Below are 25104 nucleotides of genomic sequence, written 5' to 3' on the forward strand. Positions count from 1 at the left end.
CTCTTAACAGGTTTTTGGACCACTTCAACTGCCTTCATCCCCGTATCAAATTTACTATGGAGGTTGAAAATGATGGGATGATTCCATTTTTAGACGTTATGGTTTATAAAAAACCAGATGGAACTTTGGGACACAGCGTTCACCGAAAGCCGCCCACACACAGATTTGTATCTGCACCCTAAGAGTTGTCATCCACCACACCAACGTGGTGGCGGCCTTAGGACTTTGGTACGGAGAGCATATGCCATTTCCGACGCAGACAGCTTAACCCAAGAACTTGGGCATTTGATGACTGTTTTTAAGGAAAATGGATACACCGAGAAACAGATTCGTCGGGCTATGGAATTTGGACCGTCTCCGGAGGTGTCCGAAGAGGAACATAGATCTGTGGCCTTTCTTCCTTATGCTGGAGGCTTATCGTTTAAGATTGGACGAATTTTAAGGAGTTTTAACATTAAGAGTGTGTTCCGTCCACCCTCTAAGATTAGGGCTCTGCTCGGCTCTGTGGAGGATGATTTGGGACTTAAGAAACCCGGGGTGTACAAAATCCCGTGTCAATGTGGGAAAGCTTACGTTGGCCGTTCTATTCGCACAGTGAATGACAGGTGTGTGGAACATCGCCGTCACACGAGGCTACAACAGACGGAAAAATCGGCCGTAGCAGAACACTGCCTGAATGAGAGACATAAAATGAAATTTGAGGAAACTGTTGTAATTGCCAACATTTCCGGGTTTTGGAATAGTGTGTATAAAGAGGCGATCGAAATTAGGTTGGCTGATAATTTAATCAACAGGGACAATGGGTTTCCTCTTAGCAAAACGTGGAATCCTGTATTATCTCGCATCAAAACTGAACGTTCTTCGATGCGGCCTTGATTGCGATATATCGTTGCCAGCAGTGTTTCACTAAGGGCGGCGCCACCTCCCTGTTTTGGAAGTCAGAAACCATGATGGGCGGCGCATGCACCGTGTACTGAACGGTGGCCTATATAGGACGTCGAATTGCAATCTTGCGTCAGTTCTCAGCGGGACTCATCAGCAGAAGCAGCATTTCCTGAAGATGGCGAACAGTTGGATCGCCGAAATATCGAGTCAAGTTGATTTTAGGATCCGGCAGCAAACCCGAAAAAACTTTCAAGATCGAGTATAGATTTGTCAGGATGTCGTTTCTGAAAGTATTTGTATGGAGTGTAGTCATGTATGGCAGTGAAACAGGGACGATACATAGTTTGGACAAGAAGAGAATAGAAGCTTTCATAATGTGCTGCTACAGAAGAATGCTGAAGATTAGATGGGTAGACCACATAGCTAATGCGGAGGTATTGAACAGAATTGGGAAGAGAGAGAAATTTGTGGTACAACTTGAGTAGAAGAAGGGATCGGCTGATAGGACATGTTCTGAGGCATCAAGGGATTACCAATTTAGTGTTAGAGGGCAGCGGGGAGGGTAAAAATCGTAGAGGGAGACCAAGAGATGACTATACTAAGCAGATTCAGAAGGATGTACGTTGAAGTCAAACCAGTCTCTGGACTGAAGACCACAAAAACAACAGAATGCTTCCGCAGAATGGTTCAACAAACACCTTAAATGAAATTGCATATGAGTCCATAAGCAGAAATATTACTAGACGATATTATTATTATGTCTCTTAACTACCACTCGCCCGACCCTTGGTTTCATCAAAAGATGAAACTGTTAAGACAGTGTTCAATAGTGTAACCTCGCGTTCAACATTGAGCTGCACATTATTCACTTCAGTTGTTACGAAAAACTTTAGAGAGGTGCAGTAAATATTAGTTATTCAGCTATTGTAATTGATTACACCTTGTCTTACAGCGGCCGGCTCTAAAAATTTGTGAATATCCAGGATGCATACTCATTAGCCGCCACTCTTTCCACAATCACTTTAAATGAAATTCCATAGGCGCCCATAAGCAGAATTATTACTTCACGGTATTGTTAATATCATGTCTGTTGAGGACCACTCACTCGACTCTTGTTTTCATCAAAAGACGAATTGGTAAAGACAGTGTTCATTAGTGTAACCTTGCTTTCAGCATTCAGCGAATCACCAGCATCGGTGCAACCGGAATGTGTAGACCAGGATAATTGGCGACTGTATTTTGGAATCAGTCTTCCTTCCACATCGCCTAACAGACCGGATCTATCGGCGTTTCTTGTGAGTGACTTTGCCTCCCCTGCTGTAAGAAGTGCCATTGGTGATTCAAAGGGTTATTTGGCTGCTAGATGACGATACTCCAGCCCACTTCGCCATTAACTTACAGTCCTGTCTTCCCTGGTCGATGGATCAGATGAGGGGGCATAGCCTGCTCACTCACTGGATTTTGTGAGATATCTGGTTATGGGGCAATCTCAAAGATATTGTGTATATAGAGCGCATTCCAGATGTGGTGACAGTGGAGCGGCGTATTCTGCTGTCTTTGACAGTGTTCGGATGCAGCCCTCGCAATGCGAACGTGTCAGATAGAACATGCTATGGCGCATACACGCGTGTACCTGGGCACATGGAAAACAATGTCAACACATATTGAAACTGTGGCTGCGTGATGCAGTGCATATTAGGCCACAGTCTCTGCAGCAATGTATGATTGGATAAGCGATTTCTAGCAAGGAAACGATGCTTTTTCCAGGTGTAGTTCATTATATTTTTTTGTTCCACATCCCCTCATCGATCAATGGCTAGAGTTTTTACACAGTGGAAAAAATCACAGCAGACATAGAGAGGGCTTATCTGTTACTCACTTACACTGTCTCACAGCTTAACTATTTTGATATCAGTGATTTAGTTGAGGCAAAAGACAGTTTCTGCTTATGTATATTCTCTGAATTACATTTTAAAAAGTATGAAATATACATTCATTATACACAATGTTTACATGAGTACAGGTCATATTAACCACTTTAGTTTTACTCATATCCTTTGACTTTTACATAGATGATGTAAATAGGTTTTCCTTTTAATGCCATTAAGTATCTAACTTCTGTATATATCAGAGATTTTATATATCTGGACAAACTTGTATGTGTATAGAACCTACAGCTACTGTACTTATTTCTTTAGGTCTTAGTGAGGGTACAGTCTTTTAATTCTGATTGAGTCAAAGAAGACAAGTAGCCCACATAGTGAGATATTATATTTTAAAATGACCTGAATGCATCAGTAGCCATTTGCCGTTTTTATTCCCCAAAGGGATTGTTTTGGGTGTGTTTTCAAAACTATTTATCTTCCACATGAAATTGTTGAACATGTTTTAACCTCATATAATAATATGCTTTTGTTAGTTGAGCGTTTTCCGTTAATATAATCAGTATTTGTTTCACATGTCTTTTCCAAGAAGCTTCCTTCCTCAGGATTTGGGGAAGTGGATCTATCCACTCATACCTTTCTGATAGTCTAAGTATTAATTCAGCTGGAATGTAATGGGTAGTGTGTGTGGCAAGCTGTTGGCTATTTGTTCAAAAGGCCCAAGATATTCAGACCATTGTGTTTTCTGATTGTCAGCATAAGTATGAATGAATAGATTAAATTCTCTGATCATCCTAGCTACAGGGTTTACCTCTCGATGAAATGTTGAAATTAAAATCTGCTTAATTCGTTGTTTTTGTAGGAATGCTTGCCGCTGTGGGCTAGTAAAGTTAGAAGTATTGTTTGATAGTTATGCATCAAGCTTACCAATCCTTGTTATGTAACAATTCGTTATCCTTTTAATAATAGATAGTGCTGTGCTAGTTTTTGATGCATATAGCCTGATATATTTAAAGATGCTATAGCAAAGTGCAACTAAGAAAGAAACAATATACTGCTGGAAGATAAACAGCAGAGAAGCTTTTCGGGCGAAAGTGTTGAAAATGGAAGGAATGAGAGACAGGTTAGCTAAAAAGACTGGTTCAAAATGGTATGACGACAGAAAGAACAAACATAGTTAAAATATTGAAGGCATGCTAACAGAAAAGAACAAAGAATTCAAATTGGAACGGCCTATTTACAGTAAAAAAAGTGCATCTAAGTGGTTTATCCCACTCTGGGCTTGAGATAAGGGGGATGTCAGCTGACATGTAGTTTAGAGCTTTAGTTGGCATTATTGAACTTAGATCTGCTTGGCAGCATTTGTTCAGTAGGCTGGTTTCGGGTAGATCATGAAGGGCAAAAAAGGTCTTGCACTCATCTATGAGGGTTTGGAATTCAGCAATAAAAAAACTAATTTTCTTTAAACATTTTCAGCACCATAGTGCCCCCATCCATAATGAGTGCACCACATTAGACTAGCTTGGAAAGCTGTCGGACTACACATGCACACCAAGAATTAGATTGTGCATTATGTCCATAGAATATTATGGATTCATAGAATATTATGGATTCTGTAGTGATCTGACAGTTTATCAGTGGGATTCTGTAGTGGTACCTGTTTAATACTTTCTCCACCTATGGTCAGCATCCTAGAGAGTATCCATACTCCTGAAAACGTGTGTGTAGTGTTACCTGTAAGTGTCATCTTTCTCATGTACGATCCAGTAGCCTAATGTTTGCTCGACTAATTTTGAAAATTCCGGAAATCCTTGGGAAAAGTGGAATAAGGCATCTGTCACCACATTCATAACTATGACCACTAACATGGATTATTTCAAAGTCATGTCCTTGAAAAAATGGAGACCTACACACTAGCCATGTACGACTTTGTAGCTTAAAAGAAAACACAAAGCCTGATGATCACAAAAAATTCTGACATGATCACCGTAGAAAGAATAACAGAATTTTTTAAAACTGCATACAACAGCTTAAGTCTCTAATTCAGTGGCACACTATGTTCTTTCATTCTCAAACAGAATACAGCTAGCAAATTTACTGACAAAAACCTAAGGGTTTGCCACCACATACATATTTTGGAATGAAGAAGCTCCCAAGCCACAGCAGGAAGCATCTGCTCAAATGCAGAAGTCCTTAGACATATCAGGATGGTGCAATAGCTGAAAATCCATTAAGGCTTCTTTAAAGAATCAAAAACTATTTGACAATCTTTTAAACAAACATATTAATATTTTTGCTCAGTAAATTCAGGATCCCATTAATACTGAATGATGTATTAGGTATGAAAAGCCTGCAAAACGAGGCTAATCCTAGGAATGCCTAAAGTTTCTTTATACTTGGTGAAGGAAACATTTTGATTGCATTCATTTTGTCAGTGGCCTCTGCTCCTAAAAATTTCTGTAACCCTCATTTTATCTAACTAAACTGTTCCTACCGTCTACTGCTGTAATAATGACAATGGAACGACATTTAAACCAAAGGGCAGAACACGAAATTGCCATCTTCTACCAGCAGTCATATATGCAGTATATTTGAGAGATTTCTCTGTTAGTAGAACATGCCAATAGGAGGAACTCAGTTCAATGCCTGAAAAAAACTCTTATGTCTTGAATTTTTGTTGTTGTTCATCCTAATTCTCAGGCCTAGTACATAAAGTAACAATAACTTAATTAATGTGTCTGTCATGAAGCTCAAGGTGAATGTCATCACCAGATTTAGTTATTGCTAATAACATGCAACAACATGGTGCTAATGAAGGCTCAGTTATTTTCCAGGATAATATTTTATGTATTTCTTCCGTAACAGCCTGGGCCAGTGGATGGAGTAGGACGTATGACAATAGGTTCTATGAGGAATTACCTCAATATAGCATTTATAACCTTGGATGATGAGTGTCTTTTTTTTACAAGTAAAGCTGCATGCTTTGGTAACAAAATAAGTATTTCATTTCACGGCTGTGAGTTAAGATATTTGGACTGTGATATTTTGTCACTAATATGATCTTCACTAGAGTTCATGTCCATGGAATATGATTGCTGACTGTTTATAAGCAGCACTTCTGTTCTAAAAATTTTGACCTTAGCACTGTAACATCAGGGGAACATGGGACAGAATGGAATAGCAGGGTACAATGGGATTGTGCTGTTTTCTAAACAAGAGAGTGCTGCAACCTATTATAGGGCTATGTAAACTGTCTCTGAGTAGACAGGAAGCTACACATCAATTTTGACTTGGTCTGGACTGTGTGTTATAAGTGAATGGCTGTCCCTTAAATTTTCAAAAGTAGTTTTGTAACTTTTGTTGAATTTCAATGACAGATAAGCCACTAATTATTAATTGTACGCTCTTAAATTACATGTAATCTTAAAGTGCATCTCATTTGCTTTGTCCTAATTATATAATACTACTGTATGCATCAGTTATCATGCTCTACAAAAGTTGCTAACTACAAAGCGTTCTCAGGTCAGAACCAGACAGGACAGAAGTAGAATTCAAACTACTTCTTTCTTTTTCTTTTTTTTTTTACTTGCTTTTGCAGATGCTGTGTACTTACATTAGGAAAAGTGATAGACAGTAATGAGGTATTAAGTCAATGTTAACCGCACTTTTAAGCCGTTTTATGTTCCAAAGTTGTACTCTTTAGAAGCACCTAAAGAGTTTAACACACCCAAATCAATGTTGAAGAGATACATTCTTAATGTTAAGAACAATAGCAACTACAGACATGATAAATCAGATGGAAAATTTGAAAAATGCGTTCACTGCAGAAAAAAAGTATGAGCTGGCAGCATACCAGTGATTAACGGAGAGCAGACATTTTAGTCCAACTATGAAACATATCATTGGCAGATCATTAGTGTTTGCAATAATTTCATAAAAAATTGCCTTATCCCATTCTGCCTCATGGATGGGAGAGAACAGAAAATATGCAAGCATTTCTTTGAAAGACATAAAAAGTAAATAACAAACCGTTGTAAGTGATTTTAATGTAAGATGCCTTAGTTCATACTACAAGGTGATTTCTTATAACTTTAAGAAGTGTTTTTTTTTGTTCCTTTAGTTTACAAAAATTGTTTAACATTGAATATCCCATTCAACCATTAGTTCCCCTATTTCTGGTGTTTCACTTTAGTTTTTAATAAAACTACACTAATATTCTTCGCATGAGTACACAGATTGCATTTACCATTAGAACCATCTAATTTGGCATCCTCGCTCTTAGAAATTAAATACCAAGAAATCAATTTACACTTAAACTTTCTACTATTAGGAACATTCATGTAATGACTCCATTTCCCAGAATTATAGGCACTTGAGTTGAAAAACTGAGATTGCTCAACCTACAACTCACTGCGCTAATAATCTTACAATTTTGAACTGGCAAGGTCGGCAGTTTTCTAATCTCACTCATTCCGCTGAAAAGGTCAGTGGACATTACATTTTCAATAGCTCCAGCATCTAGTACAGTCGCAGTTGAACATTCTCCTCTACAGTGTTAACAGCAGCCTGGATTAGATTTGTGTGTTGTTCATTACATATGTTAAGGTCAGTACATAAGTGATCTCTAATATGTGTTCCACCATGGTATTGCAACAGGTTCATGTAACTGGAATCATTTCCTTCACCCCAATCCAGCAACTGACACTGGAAGACATAATGAGGCTGCTTTTAGTTTTTTTAATTTGCCACAAGGGAGTGGCCATTTTCCACCACTTGAATCACAATAACTGTTGGATTCTGATTGTGGCAAGTCAGCAGTGCTGCTTTGCAATTGATCATTTGTATGATCCTCCATACGTGGGTAACTTCTAATGTTAACATTTGCTCCGCATTACCTAGGTTTATACCTCACTTTCTCTATATAGTTGCCAAGGTGCGATTTTGCATTTTAAAGACAATAGAGCATTCCTCACATCGGGACAATGAGGCTATCTAGCAGCCAGCCAGTGTGGACCTGCAGCCATCCAATTGTTTTAATGTTTAGCAATTTGCGTAATTCAACAAATACCCTATTGCTATGAATTGGAACTGGCTGAGGACTAGCTCCTTTCGAGTATGAAGCGCCAGCCGCGGTGGCCGTGCGGTTCTAGGCGCTACAGTCCGGAACCACGGGACTGCTATGGTCGCAGGTTCGAATCCTGCCTCGGGCATGGATGTGTGTGATGTCCTTAGGTTAGTTAGGTTTAAGTAGTTCTAAGTTCTAGGGGACTGATGACCTAAGATGTTAAGTCCCATAGCGCTCAGAGCAATTTGAACCATTATTTTAGTATGAAGCATATACATACAGTATATAGCAGTACTGTCGTTCTGCATTAATAAAATCCCGCAATAGTCGCTGGGTGTATGACTATGCCTTCCACAGAAACATGGCATAGGGAATATTATACACTGTGCACTACCTGCCTCTTGTTTAACTAGGCGATTACAATGTCATTGCATCTGAGAGTGACGGCACTTTCGTTGGTTTATCAGGAGTTTTTATAATCATATTCCATGACACCACTCTGAAGCACTTGGCAGTATTTGCACAAATGTCTTGAATTCATTCACAATGTGTTGAGATTTCCTTATTCACCAATGTATTTATTTACCGCAACACCACAACATGTATTCAGTAATGGCCATGGGAAACAAAATGCAATACTATCGTGGCTGGGTAGAAGTTACTTAAATGTAAACTATGTAGTCTGCTGCTGCTGTTGTTGTCGTTGTTGATTGGCCCACTTCTTTCGTTGATGATGTACTCTTCCTGTAAGATCACTGCAAATGAATCTGCACCATGCATTCGTATTTGTTCGATCCAGATGCTTACTCGTATCATTTCACGATAGTTAATGCTTGCAGTCATAGTACAGAACATCAGTACTCGTTATTTACCATCATTCTTTAAGCAGGATAACTTTGCTGTTTGCTCTGACTATTGAATTTCGAGCAAGAATGAATAGGTTCTGATAATGTAATGGGATGCTGGGGAGAGTGGGGAGCCAAATACTTCCTGGCACAGGGAGTTTCCCGCCTTCTTAACACAAACAGAGCATTGTCTTTGGTCTCAGCACTGCAATGCGAAATGCCTTTAATAGGTTCCACAACGAAACATTGTCTCGAAATTTGGTAGAAAATCCGAAGAAATTCTGGTCGTATGTAAAGTACACAAGCGGCAAGACGCAGTCAATACCTTCGCTGCGCAGTGCCGATGGTACTGTTATCGACGACTGTGCCGCTAAAGCGGAGTTACTGAACGCAGTTTTCCGAAATTCCTTCACCAGGGAAGACGAATGGAATATTCCCGAATTTGAAACACGAACAGCTGCTAGCATGAGTTTCTTAGAAGTAGATACCTTAGGGATTGCGAAGCAACTCAAATCGCATGATACGGGCAAGTCTTCAGGTCTAGATTGTATACCGATTAGGTTCCTTTCAGATTACGCTGATACAATAGCTCCCTACTTTAGCAATCATATACAACTGCTCGCTCACCGATAGATCTGTACCTACAGGTTGGAAACTTGCGCAGGTCGCACCAGTGTTTATGAAGGGTAGTAGGAGTAATCCATCGAACTACAGACCTATATCATTGACGTCGGTTTGCAGTAGGGGTTTGGAGCATATACTGTATTCAAACATTATGAATCACCTCGAATGGAACGATCTATTGATACGTAATCAGCATCGTTTCAGAAAACATCGTTCTTGTGCAACGCAGCTAGCTCTTTATTCGCACGAAGTAATGGCCGCTATCGACAGGGAATCTCAAGTTGATTCCGTATTTCCGGAAAGCTTTTTGACACCGTTCCTCACAAGCGACTTCTAATCAAGTTGCGGGCCTATGGGGTATTGTCTCAGTTATGCGACTGGATTCGTGATTTACTGTCAGGAAGGTCGCAGTTCGTAGTAATAGACGACAAATCATTGAGTAAAACTGAAGTGATATCAGGTGTTCCCAGGGAAGCGTCCTAGGACCTCTGCTGTTCCTGATCTATATAAATGACCTGGGTGACAATCTGAGCAGTTCTCTTAGGTTGTTCGCAGATGATGCTGTACTTTACCGTCTAGTAAGGTCATGCGAAGACCAGTATCAGTTGCAAAGCGATTTAGAAAAGATTGCTGTATGGTGTGGCAGGTGGCAGTTGACGCTAAATAACGAAAAGTATTAGGTGATCCACATTGAGTTCCAAAAGAAATCCGTTGGAATTCGATTACTCGATAAATAGTACAATTCTCAAGGCTGTCAATTCCACTAAGTACCTGGGTGTTAAAATTACGAACAACTTCAGTTGGAAAGACCACATAAATAATATTGTGGGGAAGGCGAGCCAAAGGTTGCATTTCATTGGCAGGACACTTAGAAGATGCAACAAGTCCACTAAAGAGACAGCCTCTGTTAGAATATTGTTGCGCGTTGTGGGATCCTTACCAGGTGGGATTGACGGAGGACATCGAAAGGGTGCAAAAAAGGGCAGCTCGTTTTGTATTATCACGTAATAGGGGAGAGAGTGTGGCAGATATGATACGCGAATTGGGATGGGAGTCAATACAGCAAAGACGTTTGTCGTCGCGGCGAGGTCTATTTACGAAATTTCAGTCACGAACATTCTCTTCCGAATGCGAAAATATTTTGTTAAGCCCAGCCTACATAGGTAGGAAGGATCATCACAATAAAGTAAGAGAAATCAGAACTCGAACAGAAAGGTTCAGGTGTTCGTTTTTCCCGCGCGCTGTTCGGGAGTGGAATGGTAGAGGGGTAGTATGATTGTGGTTCGATGAACCCTCTGCCAAGCACTTAAATTTGAATTGCAGAGTAGTCATGTAGATGTAGATGTAGACCTATCGTCTACCTGCGGCCGTTTTATCGTGGTCGGAGTGCAAGTGTGGCCAGGAGGTACTCCCTGTATCACGACAGCAGTGTCATTCCACCGTCAACTGGTGGGAGACTCACGTATAGTGTACCAGTTCAGCGTTCTGAGTTGGCAGTTCCCTCAATATGCAAACACAAGGCAACTGGCAACGTGTTCTTCAGTGAAATTATGGCAAATAGCAGTGGGAGGTGGGAGTCCATAAAGTAAATGCCATAGCCGCAATACTTTAATTTAGTCACAGATTATATTTTCGTAAAGCATTACATTAATTTTATTTCACAGCTTCCCTTCACTGCTTCGGCCTGAAAAGGAACGATAATAATGGAAAGAAAGAGGGAAGAGAGGCGTATGTTGATTCCTATTGGCCCAGGGCTTGACGTATGTCTTTATCTGTCCCAGAACTCTCACAATTTTGGGCTGATCTTCATTCGTAATCACAAAAGAGAAAGAAGAGGCAGCAGAATCAGCAGACTTTGATTTGCTATTTTCTAAGAGGCGTGCGATTGTCCAAAATGTGTAATGTGGGGGTTCCCGGAAGAGGAAGACTTATAAGCATCTCTTCAGATCACGTCCGTTTGAGTCGCACCCCATTAAATCCACTGCATATCAGTAACTTCAAAATCGCTTCCCTTTAAATCATGCCCCGTTAGATCTAGAACCTGCACTATTACAGTGGGTACTTCAGAGGTGTGCAGTTTGGGTTTTATTGCGGAGGATGTTTGTTGGAGGAAGTTGGGAATGTATTAATGGAGAGATTTCACAAAGCAAAGACTAGGATGTGGATAGAGGTGAGTGGTGAAGACAGGAGACCTGAAAATGGAATGAACATGGGACCAGCAAGATTTGGTAGGGTGGGGGGGATATATATCTCGACAGATTTCATGATCGACTAAGGGGAGGTCATCAATGTTTCGTTGCGAGAGGATGTGGAGAGTGTGCAGCTGTAGTGCTGGGGTAATGTGTTGTTATAGGTGTTTCTCTCCCCTTCTCTCAGTGATCATATTTGAATTGTTGTTGGAACAGAGAATCAGTATGGACACTAAAATTTACTAACGAGGTTATAAGTCAATGCTCACATATATTGCTCACTGGCAAAACAGTTTCTACATTTACGTCATTCTCTACAGCCCAACCCTTGTTACCTCTTAGACGATGGCTGCATCAATATGAAGTAGGAGTGTACATCTCAAGCTTTATAGGACTGATCCTACTAAACGCCAACGCAACCGTCGCCTAAGAAGTCATATCGAGTACTTAGAATGATGTGAGTGTAGAAACTGGTTTATCCAGTAAACTTGCTGTGGTATATCTCCATGAATAGTGGATAGCGGTTGGGTGGTAGTGGTTCGGGGTGACTCTGCATTCATCCTCACGTGGTACGTGTTTTTCATTACAAAGCACGACAGATATGCTCTCCGTCGGGGTTGCTGCACGCTATGTAACGACCTGATACATCTCACAGAACGTGCTTGTCACCATCGTTTGGGACCGCAGCGCTCTCCAGCAGCCGTTGGTAGTTGGCTAATCACTCAGATTATTTACGAAGAAGGACGCGCATAAAATAGTCCGTTAGCATTTGTCAAAGCAGAGCGGAGAAAATCGTGGAAAAGCCTCTGGTCTCATCGATGGATTGAACAGCAAACTGCTAGTAGAGGAATCCTACATAATGTTGTACAAAGATCTGAGATTCGCGTACATACTGGTGGAAATTCTTTGTTCAATCTATTTAATGTTCATCTCGTTTTCGGTTTTAAATAGAATATAATTAAAATATACTGTCTAATGTCAGCTTGTGCGTGCATAATGTATATATTCTCGATATTGCATTGACTACCATCACTCTGATGTAATATATAACTTTCTTGGGCGGTGATTGTTATTCTTTTATATTTTTTACTAAGCTTGCTATTATATGTTTTGGGTTCGTCACATAAACTTCAAGACTGTGATTCGTTTCGTAATTTCATTTCAATGGAAGAGATTTTTCTAAGCTTCTCACTATCACTGAAGACGATATTTACCAGTAAGATGCAAACATGAGACAGTTAATAAAAGCAGGAGATATGTGTGTGTATATTTTACTCAAACTGTCATAATTTCTAAGAAAAAATTACAGTGTGTAACTTGTGTTTACTTTATGACGTAGACAAGCAGCTTTTATAATAAAAAAACCTTGTCTGTATCAGATACCACTTTTATTCAGTTAATAAGAAAGATCCAGAAACTTTTATAGAAAGTGCAGCAGCCGTCATCAGTGAGAAACCGGGCGCTACTCGCAACTAAATATATCTACGTCAGCTGTTCATTACTGTAGCTGTAGATAATACTGAAGATTATGGAAGACCTTACGTATGTTGCCTGGAAGAGCACCAAGCAGCCGACGAGAACACTGAAGACAAACTGCGTCATAGCTATTGGGCTCATCACACTATTTAGGTACCTGACGAACCTGTAACAGGAGAAGCAATTTAGTAAGTCAGTTAATTTCAAGGCTCTTATCGTCAACAGACATCGTCCTTCAGATGAAAAACTTTAGCACTTAAACTCAGAGACTCTCTTAATCTAATCAAAATAGCGATTTACACAATGTAAACAACTTTTGATTCTAGTATAGAAACGCAATTTTTAAATTAACTTTCATTACAACTTCACCTAATAAACATTATTCCAAAAATATGTTACAAAAAGGAACTGGCCAGACTTTTTATGTCAAAGTCCGTCATACTCTTTTCTGGTAGCAGATAACGCCAAGTTAAATTTCATCTGTCGACACACACATTGAAAGCCGATTTCTTTTGTCACCTGTAGCTACGAAAAAGGTACCTATAGATGTTGCTAGGTATTGTCATGGCACTTCCTGCGCATGGTCGAGGAAATATGGTCGGCTTATATCGGCGCAGTGCTGTTTGAAAGGAAATCCCGATTCAAGGGTTTGTCAAAAACAGGAGCTAATATTCGGTTTTCTGTCGTACTTAATTTAACTTTTCAGTGGATGTTCGAAATTACTCCGTTATAACCATACTTTACAATTAATAGAATGTTGAGTAGGAACATTGTCGCTATGCAGGTGACTGGAACCCTGTGAATACTTCGTCGTTTGCTATGGAGGCATACCATGCGAGTCACGTGACGCGATCAACCACGAACTCACGAATTTATATCTTATAATTCAAATGATTCAAATGACTCTGAGCACTATGGGACTTAACATCTGAGATCATCAGTGCCCTAGAACTTAGAACTACTTAAACCGAACTAACGTAAGGACATCACACACATCCACGCCCGAGGCAGGATTCGAACCTGTGACCGTAGCAGTCGCTCGGTTCCGGCCTGATGCGCCTACAACCGCTCGCCCACACCCGCCGGGATGTCTTGTGGGAAAGAATGGTTACACCATTATGTTGTGACTGACAATATGCAATTTTTCTCAAACACAACTTTTATTGAGATAAGTTCACAAGTTTGATGACTGAATAACAAACTAAAAGGTAAAAATAACGATGAAAGTAAAAGTCTTCTAATTGAGGCAAACAAAAGTTCACTTCCAATTTTCCACAAATGTATGTGGTAACACACACACACGCACACACACACACACACACACACACACACACACACACACACACACACACACTAGTAAGAGTCGAATTCAGAGACGAAAACGTAATCTTTAGCGGTAGAAGTACACGAGGTCGGCATCCAGAGTGAACTGAACTACAGGTATGGTTCTAGCTCCTAATAGCTGTCTCCAGCATATCAGGTTTTGGAGTAGTGATACTTCCTGCAGGCCGTGGCTCGAGCTCCCCCTGCAGGAAATAGTGCTCTGAATGTCTGTTTCCGTTATCTTGTATGTTAATAGCTGGTGTTTATCATGGTGCTTTGGTACGTCTTGTACATGGATAACCTCATCCTCTGTGCTGTAATATGGGTAGCCGGCCCTTAGGGGGTACCGTGGCTCCGGCGTAATACTTTAGATGACCTTATATTATGTAGACACACGGTTAGCAACGACTGAAGCGCTCAATATAATAGACTGCAAATCCACTAGCGGCGATCAAAAGTATCCGTACATCCCCAAAAGCATATGTTTTTCATATTAGGTGCATTGTGCAGCGACCTACTGCCGGGTACACCATATTAGCGATTTCAGCAGTCATTAGACATCGTGAGAGAGCAGAAAACGGTGCTCCGCGGAACTCACGGACTTCTAACGTGGTCATGTGATTGGGTGTCACTTGTGTCATACGTCTGTACACGAAATTTCCAAACTCCTAAACATCCCGAGGTCCACGGTTTCCGATGTGGTAATGAAGTGGAAACGTGAAGTGACACGTGCAACACCAAAGCGTACAGGCCGATCTCGACTGTTGACTGACAGAGACCGCCGACAGCTGAAGAGGCTCGTAATGTGTAATAGGCAGACATCTACCCAGACCATCACACACAAACTCCAAACTGCATCAGGATCCACTGTAAGTACTATGACAGTTAGGCGGGAGGTGAAAAAACTTGGATTTAATGATCGAGCGGTTGCTCATAAGCCACACATCACGCCAGTAAATGCCAAACGATGCCTCGATTGTTGTAAGGGGCGTAAACATGGGACGATTGAACAGTGGAAAAACGTTGTGTGGAGTGACGAATCACGGTACACAATGTGACGATCCGATGGCACAGTGTGGGTATGGCGAATGCCAAGTGAACGTCATCTCCCAGTGTGTGTAGTGCCAACAATAAAATTTGGCGGCGGTGATGTTGACGGTGTGGTCGCGTTTTTCATGGAGGAGGCTTGCAGCCCTTGTTGTTTTGCGTGGCACTGTCACAGTACAGGCCCACATTGATGTTTTAAGCACCTACTTGCTTCCCACTGTTGAAGAGAAATTCGGGGATGACTATTGCATCTTTCTTTTGACACCATCGAGCACCTGTTCATAATGCACGGCCTGTGGCGGAGTGGTTACACGACAATAACATCCCTGTAATGGAATGGCTTGCACTGAGTCCTGACTTGAATCCTTTAGAACACCTTAGGGATGTTTCGGAACGCCGACTTCGTGCCAGACCTCACCGACCGACATCCATACCACTCCTCAGGGCAGCACTCCGTGAAGAATGGGCTGGCATTCCCCAAGAAACCTTCGAGCACCTGACTGAACGTATGCCTGCAAGAGTGGAAGCTGTCATCAAGGCTAAGGGTGAGCCAACAGCACACTGAATTCCAGCATTACCAATGGATGGTGCCACAAACTTGTAAGTCATTTTCATCCAAGTGTCCGGTTACTTTTGAACACATAGTGTAAAACACATGCAATAATACCTACAATAAAACAAAAGAGAAAAAGAAAGGTAGCAAATAGAATTGACTAGTGTCTATGGTGGGATCAACAATTTCGAAAACTTCACTAAAATTGCTTTTATTTTCTAAGAATGCGATTATTTTGAATAGTTCGTCACAAAAGAGAAAAAAATTACTGTTGAAATTACGTGAGAAGCTTTGAAGCTTTATAAAGGTAGAGCGCTTGGCGTTGCATCTTATCTGTGTTAGGTTTATCTACATCTACATCCATATTCCGAAAGCCACCTGACGGTGTGTGACGGAGGGTACCTTGAGTACCTCTATCGGTTCTTCCTTCTATTCCAGTCTCGTATTGTTCGTGGAAAGAAAGATTGTCGGTATGCCTCTGTGTGGGCTCTAATCTCTCTGATTTTATCCTCATGGTCTCTTCGCGAGATATACGTAGGAGTGAACAATATTCTGCTTGACCCCTCGGTGAAGGTATGTTCTCGAAACTTCAACAAAAGCCCTTACTGAGCTACTGAGCGTCTCTCTTGCAGAGTCTTCCACTGGAGTTTATCTATCATCTCCATAACGCTTTCGCGATTACTAAATGATCCTGTAACGAAGCGCGCTGCTCTCCGTTGGATCTTTTCTATCTCTTCTATCAACCCTGTCTGGTACGGATCCCACACCGGTGAGCAGTATTCACGCAGTGGGCGAACAAGTGCACTGTAACCTACTTCCTTTGTTTTCGGACAACATTTCCTTAGGATTCTTCAAATGGTCTCAGTGTGGCACCTGCTTTACCGACGATTAATTTTATATGATCATTCCATTTTAAATCACGCCTAATGCCTACTCCCAGATAATATATGGAATTAACTGCTTCCAGTTGCTGACCTGCTATATTGTCGCTAAATGATATGGGATCTTTCTTTCTATGTATTCGTAGCACATTACACTTGTCTACATTGAGATTCAATTGGCATTCCCTGCACCATGCGTAAATTCGCTGCAGATCCTCCTGCATGTCAGTACAATTTTCCATTGTTACAACCTCTCGATATACTACAGCATCATCCGCAAAAAGCCTCAGTGAACTTCCGATGTTATCCACAAGGTCATTTATGTATACTGTGATAGCAACGGTCCTACGACACTCCACTGCGGCACACCTGAAATCACTCTTACTTCGGAAGACTTCTCTCCATTGCGAATGACATTCTGCGTTCTGTTATCTAGGACCTCTTCAATCCAATCACACAATTGGTCCGATAGTCCATATGCTCTTACTTGGATCATCAAACGACTGTGAGGAACTGTATCAAACGCCTTGCGGAAGTCAAGAAACACGGCATCTATCTGGGAACCCGTGTCTATGGCCCTCTGAGTCTCGTGGACGCGATCTGGGTTTCACACGATCGTCTTTTTCGAAACCCATACTGATTCCTTTTTTTTTTTTTTTTTTTTTGGTCGTCAGTCTACTGACTAGTTTGATGCGGCCCGCCACGAATTCCTTTCCTGTGCTAACCTCTTCATCTCAGAGTAGCACTTGCAACCTACGCCCTCAATTATTTGCTTGACGTATTCCAATCTCTGTCTTCCTCTACAGTTTTTGCCCTCTACAGCTCCCTCTAGTACCATGGAAAACATTCCCTCATGTCTTAGCAGATGTCCTATCATCCTGTCCCTTCTCCTTATCAGTGTTTTCCACATATTCCTTTCCTCTCCGATTCTGCGTAGAACCTCCTCATTCCTTACCTTATCAGTCCACCTAATTTTCAACATTCGTCTATAGCACCACATCCCAAATGCTTCGATTCTCTTCTGTTCCGGTTTTCCCACAGTCCATGTTTCACTACCATACAATGCTGTACACCAGACGTACATCCTCAGAAATTTCTTCCCCAAATTAAGGACGGTATTTGATATTAATAGACTTCTCTTGGCCAGAAATGCCTTTTTTGCCATAGCGAATCTGCTTTTGATGTCCTGCGGAATAGATTTCTATTCTCCAGAAAAGTCGTGGTCCTCTGGTTTTGACCCGGGTGGAAGGCTTAAACCACGTTGTTGTGTTGTGATGTCGATAACAGGTCGTTGATGCTGGCCCCTGAGTTATTGTAGCTACTCCAGTCATGAATTATCCGTGGATCTGTCCTGCTTGGAATATGGTTTTCCGGGTAGTACTGTTATCTTTTGTATCACAGGCCGAGTACACGAAATTCGTAAGCGAGCAATGACGACGTTTCTTACACACAAAATTCTGTCATCAATGTTTCGTAAATAATTTTAAAATAGTTTCAAAATCACTTTCATCCGCCGATCGCGGAACTGCATCCCATCGGCTTTTCGCAATCAAAATCGTGAATTCACAGTCCTGAATAAAACGGTGCGACACATAATAATCAACCTGAAAATTTCCAAGGCGACAGTTATTGTTTTAACACATACGGCAGCTCTTTAAGCTGCAAACAAGATAGCAAATTCAAAGAATCCCTTAAAAGGAAGTATATACCTTACAGACATGCATGCACTTTTATTTTGTGCTTACTGAATATTCTATGAGCTTGTGGGATTGCAGCCGGATCATGTTGAGTTCTTGATCCGACTGCAATCGTGGAACCTCCTAGAATAGTTTCAAAAGTAATATTTTTATTTCTAGTGAGAGGAGTTAGATGCAGCTAATTTTCGTTTCTGTTAGACATTCATTTACTTAACAAGGCCTAGCATTTTTTAAATATATTACTCAGGTGGTAAAAAATGGAGTAGGTTCCATCTACGTCACGAAAAAGAAGACGAATAGTAGTATTGAAGTAAGATCCAAACTGTAAACACAAATATGCTGGGATACAGGAAGAAGTAGATGGACAGGAAATAGATATAGATGTTTGTTTTTTGACTTTTACGATTGTGATCCCCTATTTTCTTCTGAAAAAGCTCCCTTTAGGTCTCCCCTCTGATGAACAAGACTGTTTCAGGTGTTGACTTTTCCTGCACGTATGACCAAGAAAATAACAATATTTCACTTCCTTTTGTTCACAAAGGAAAAGTGGATTTTATGTGGAATCAAAATAACCAACTAAAACTAAACGTGTATACCATGATAACATAATATGGGGAATACCGGATATAAAAAGGGCTGTTAAAGTTTAGGTGATAAGTGCAGAGTTTGTCCTTACCAGAATAACATTAGCACTGCATATAAGTGTGTGAACTGCGATATAAATGTATGCCTGGAATATTCCAGAAACGTATGTATTAAGGATTTAATAGATTAATTAACTAAAAGTATTTGTAAATTTTAAGCTTATCACTAGCATTAACTTTTTATTTACACAACTCACGCACTTTTATGGAATTCTATTATGAGGATGTTAAGTGAATTATTTTTCAGGTTGTTCATTGTACTAATGTATTACGTACCTGCCTTTTTGCCATAGAGGCAAAATTCATTCAGTTTCTTTTTTTTGTTACCGATTTTGTGAGACACATATTTCCTGTTAAGTAGTAAAAATCATTCTTCCTATCAAGGGGTATTTCAGTTTGTGAAATCCAGTTAGATTTAAATTGTATGGTTCTAACGACGAAAATCTTTACTAACAGTCGTGTGGGATCTAAAACTAGCATCCTCTAAGCAGTTGCGAACGGTTCGCGAGCATCTAGCAACATTGATGTACACTCCTGGAAATTGAAATAAGAACACCGTGAATTCATTGTCCCAGGAAGGGGAAACTTTATTGACACACTCCTGGGGTCACATACATCACATGATCACACTGACAGAACCACAGGCACATAGACACAGGCAACAGAGCATGCACAATGTCGGCACTAGTACAGTGTATATCCACCTTTCGCAGCAATGCAGGCTGCTATTCTCCCATGGAGACGATCGTAGAGATGCTGGATGTAGTCCTGTGGAACGGCTTGCCATGCCATTTCCACCTGGCGCCTCAGTTGGACCGGCGTTCGTGCTGGACGTCCAGACCGCGTGAGACGACGCTTCTTCCAGTCCCAAACATGCTCAATGGGGGACAGATCCGGAGATCTTGCTGGCCAGGGTAGTTGACTTACACCTTCTAGAGAACGTTGGGTGGCACGGGATACATGCGGACGTGCATTGTCCTGTTGGAACAGCAAGTTCCCTTGCCGGTCTAGGAATGGTAGAACGATGGGTTCGATGACGGTTTAGATGTACTGTGCACTATTCAGTGTCCCCTCGACGATCACCAGTGGTGTACGGCCAGTGTAGGAGATCGCTCCCCACACCATGATGCCGGGTGTTGGCCCTGTGTGCCTCGGTCGTATGCAGTCCTGATTGTGGCGCTCACCTGCACGGCGCCAAACACGCATACGACCATCATTGGCACCAAGGCAGAAGCGACTCTCATTGCTGAAGACGACACGTCTCCATTCGTCCCTCCATTCACGCCTGTCGCGACACCACTGGAGGCGGGCTGCACGATGTTGGGGCGTGAGCGGAAGACGGCCTAACGGTGTGCGGGACCATAGCCCAGCTTCATGGAGACGGTTGCGAATGGTCCTCGCCGATACCCCAGGAGCAACAGTGTCCCTAATTTGCTGGGAAGTGGCGGTGCGGTCCCCTACGGCACTGCGTAGGATCCTACGGTCTTGGCGTGCATCCGTGCGTCGCTGCGGTCCGGTCCCAGGTCGACGGGCACGTGCACCTTCCGCCGACCACTGGCGACAACATCGATGTACTGTGGAGACCTCACGCCCCACGTGTTGAGCAATTCGGCGGTATGTCCACCCGGCCTCCCGCATGCCCACTATACGCCCTCGCTCAACGTCCGTCAACTGCACATACGGTTCACGTCCACGCTGTCGCGGCATGCTACCAGTGTTAAAGACTGCGATGGTGCTCCGTATGCCACGGCAAACTGGCTGACACTGACGGCGGCGGTGCACAAATGCTGCGCAGCTAGCGCCATTCGACGGCCAACACCGCGGTTCCTGGTGTGTCCGCTGTGCCGTACGTGTGATCATTGCTTGTACAGCCCTCTCGCAGTGTCCGGAGCAAGTATGGTGGGTCTGACACACCGGTGTCAATGTGTTCTTTTTTCCATTTCCAGGAGTGTATTTCATGAGCTGGATGCCGCTTAAAAAGGGATGTTCCATACATGGTGTCACATGACACGTTGTCTAGCTGAGGCGTCGACACTTTTCTAAGACCTGCCCTCGAAGCCTGCCAGTTATGTTAGTATATGTGCGTACTCATTTCTTGAAGATAATTTAAGAAAATTTTATGCTATAGAAACTTTAATTATTATAATACTCTCAGACGTTACAGATTTCGCGGTAAAAGTATCTGAGTATTCCTTGTAAATAATGTTTTTATTATACATTCATGACAATACTACACAGGTTTTGTATATGTAATAGGAACATGAAGCTGTGATTAGCATCACAAACCGATTACAAACTACGGATATTCTTTTTGTAAATGAAACTGGTGCTTATTCACATTATATAACGTTTCACCGAGTTGATTTGAAGGACACTTACACTCAGTTGTGATGATGTTATTATATATGCTTTGAGAAATAGTTTTATGTGTTTTGATAGAATATGGCTTAGTGAATAAATAAGATCACGCAAAAAACTGCACGAGTTTTGTTTTTGCAAATTTCGTTTATTGTGAATATGATGTGATTATCTTTACGTAAAACTTAAACTATTATTTTTAAGTTGAAAATGGAATATGTTTTGGTAACCTAAGTAAATTACTTCTGTAATATGATGTAATAGTACTAAGGTAATGCTGTAACGGAATTTTAGGGAAATGTGGTAACGTTTGTCAGAGACTAAATATAAAAGACGCCTCAGTAAATTAACTGCTCTGTTCTATGGTAATAATCAGAGGTTAAGTTCATTCTAGAAATCCAAGTTAAGATAAATCAAAGCTAACTTAAATACCATTTTTCTAGTAAACCAACATTGTAAGTCAAGCTTCAAATTATCCCCCTCTTTGCTTAACGATAATTATCAGAGTGGTATTTTGTGTTGGCTTGACTCGTATTACGGTGTATCAGATATGTTGAAGGTCATTGGTTAGTTATTCATGTCAGTGATTTCCAAGTTAATTACAGCACTTCAACGTGCTTAGCTTGCAAATTCCAGAAACTTCGTTCTTGTAGGCAAACATTACTGCGAGGTTACGTAATTATTATGATAGTAAAAGTTGCCTCCAAATTCATCATTCAGTTAGGAGAGTTTATTATTATTCTAGATTACTGCGTTTGGATTTTATTAACCATCACAACTGCTTACATTTCCCATTATTACTTTGTATCGACCGGCCGGAGTGGCCGAGCGGTTCTAAGGCGCTTCAGTCTGAAACCACGCGAACGCTACGGTCACAGGTTCGAATCCTGCCTCGGGCATGGATGTGTGTGTCCTTAGGTTGGTTAGGTTTAAGTAGTTCTAAGTTCTAGGGGACTGATGACCTCAGAAGTTTAGTCTCATAGTGCTCACAGCCATTTGAACTTTGTATCGTGTTATACTGGTGGAAACGTGTGTGCGAATCTTCGGTAGTCATACGTGCAGTTAAACTGATACAGGATCAGTGGTGTTCTCATTATCTTTTAGCTATTGAACAGAGATTACCCAATTGGGCTGGCGACCTTGTTGATTATTTGTAAAATGTTTCGTTTGAGATTGTTGCTGATATTTGAGTTACGTGGGTCTCCTGTTGTTTCGCACTTTATATGTGAGACTGCATTGTTTTATGTATATTAATGAAAACAAAATAAGCTGAGAGTAGAGGAAGTGGAATAAGTTGTTCGTAGGGATAACTTGTTACATGTCTCCCCAATAACCGGTACTCATTCTTCAGTAACGATTACCTAGTCAAAATTTATTTTTTGTATTAGGCGCACACGATCATAGTCATGATTTCGCTTTATAACGGGGACGGGGATTACAGAATGATTTTATAGTCTTGTGTGAATGTAGAGAAACAGCTGCACATTTTTCTTTTTTCCTATCTTTGCAATGTGACTTACAATGTTGTTGAATTTAAACAAAGTCTCGTTTCTATTTCGCGATTTTCCACTATAGTTTGTAACGCAGTTTGACACAACGCACAGTAGTATAGGCTATAAAATCCCCCACGTAACATACATAACGAATTCAGTTGAATGTAACCTACCTGAGTATTTCCTGATGGCTTTCGATACAACGACACAGGTCTCTGTACATTTTGTCGTGAGCCACGGAAGATTCGCGACCTTCACCTCTTCCACTCTCGTCTACCCTCAGCTTCCCGACCCTCAGAGCGAGGACCTCCAGCTGTGCCGCTACCAGTATCATGATCGTCGCGAACAGGCAGTCCATGCCGACACTGATCTGGGCCATCCACAAGCCTACCACGCACTGGACGGTGTAAGACAGCTCGTAGTAGGCGGTGTTGTTGTCCCAGAGGTGCTGCGCAAACGGCAGGCGCCGCTCGCCTGGGTGGCCGATAAGCGGCATGGGGAACCACACCAGGCCTTGCGATGCCATGAAGACCAGCATGCCCTGCGTGAGGCGAGCAGTCCGCCTGCGGGATGTCTGGACGATCTTCTCCAGCGCAGGATCGCTGGAGCAGCTCTCGCTCTGAAGCGATATCAGCGAGTCGACGCGCCGGGCCATAGAGTTGTACCGCCGTCGGTCCCGAGTGAAGAACAGCATCTTGACATTTCCGCAGCCCATGGTGAACATGTTGGCCGCCACCAGTGTTGTGGCCTCGAGGTCTCGCCAGCTGTAGGAGACACACAGCGAACCTTCGACGAAGTTCCAGACGCCCATAGCGAAAACGATGATGACGTAGACTTCGTAAAGACGGAAAGTACTCAAAGGCCACACTCCGACGAGCGACAGGTGACGCATGTTCACTCTGAGGACCGCGCCTCCGCTGGAGGACCAGGAGAAGGGCGTTTCCATACCCGCTCGCCGTCCACTGTGCACAGAATTAATTTTACGAGCCAACTGCACAGAACCCAACTCCTGCCTCTTCCGCTTGTTTAGTTCGATGCCAGCCTTGGAGTAAGTGATGCGGGACGGACGAGTCGGAGTGCGAAATGCAGTTGAAAACTTCAGATCACTCACTGCCCTAATCCAACCGAGTTGAAAGAGGCCTGCGTATATATATTCATAGCAGGTGAGAGACACAAGTTACTGAGTTAGAGATGAGATGTAAATTATCCAGCAGCACACTAGCGTTTAGTATATGACTTATTTAATTTCTTCGACTTTTACCCTCCCCTTAGTTACATAATGTAAACAAACGTAGTCCGACAGTCGAAATAAGTAATAGGAGTTCTCCTTTATCAGTTGTTATATTTATAAAGCGATAAATCGACGTATTTGAAAATTGCATGCCCCTCTTTCGGATATCTACATTTACCTGCGTCTGTTTTTTGCTTCCAGAAGGAAGTCAGGATGCTACTTAATTAAACGCATGTCTCCACAAAAAGTTGCATAAATAAAATAAAACCGTTAAGATTTTCTTAAAAAAAAAAACAGTGTGCTATATGAAGGATTGGCAACTACTGCCGTAACATTAATACTTTGGCAGCAGTACTCACTGTCCATTGTCCCTCTCTCATTTGGTGTTATATTATAAATCCGTACGCAGTAGCACACTGATTTACGGAAAACTGTGAAGATGATGCCTAAGTTGTGTTGAATTCCATTGCTTAAAATATGTGTGACTACGATATAAAATCTACTTGTACGCGAGAAAATTTTAGAATTTTTTGTGTGCATTGTCATATAATTCTATACTTGAAAATGACCATCGTAATATCAATAGCGCAGGTGAAATGAATGGAATTAAAGAGATAACTAAGGATGGATTTTTAGTCCAAAAATGTTGTACATGACTGTGAAGCCAACCCAAAAAAACATAATTACTCACTACTTTGTAGCGAGCAGAAGCTGCAAAGTAGACGAGGTGAAGAACATCGATTATCATTGCATCTACGTTCTCCTTGTTGACTTTAATACAAATTTCATATCAAATTGAGTTTATGCAAAGTCGAATGCAAAATAAAGACAAATTTGTTGTTTATAATTTTCTTGATTAGCAATCGTAGTGATCGTATGCATAGTGGTTTACCATATCGTTGGCTACAGC

General features: G+C 41.6%; 1 protein-coding gene across 1 annotated transcript in view; it reads right to left on the reverse strand.

Moving 5' to 3' along the window:
• LOC124546009 (odorant receptor Or2-like) overlaps positions 1–23964 on the reverse strand; it is a 52285-nt gene extending 28321 nt beyond the window's left edge. The window contains exons 1-2 of the mRNA XM_047124980.1: positions 23137–23964; positions 13034–13133 (exon numbers count right to left, since the gene is read on the reverse strand). Coding sequence (XP_046980936.1) covers positions 13034–13133; positions 23137–23909 — 873 coding nt within the window. The 5' untranslated portion in view covers positions 23910–23964. The remainder of the gene's footprint in view (positions 1–13033; positions 13134–23136) is intronic.
• Between the last annotated feature and the right edge of the window lie 1140 nt (positions 23965–25104).

The sequence above is a fragment of the Schistocerca americana genome, chromosome 8 (genome assembly GCF_021461395.2).
Source record: "Schistocerca americana isolate TAMUIC-IGC-003095 chromosome 8, iqSchAmer2.1, whole genome shotgun sequence".
Lineage (NCBI taxonomy): Eukaryota > Metazoa > Arthropoda > Insecta > Orthoptera > Acrididae > Schistocerca > Schistocerca americana.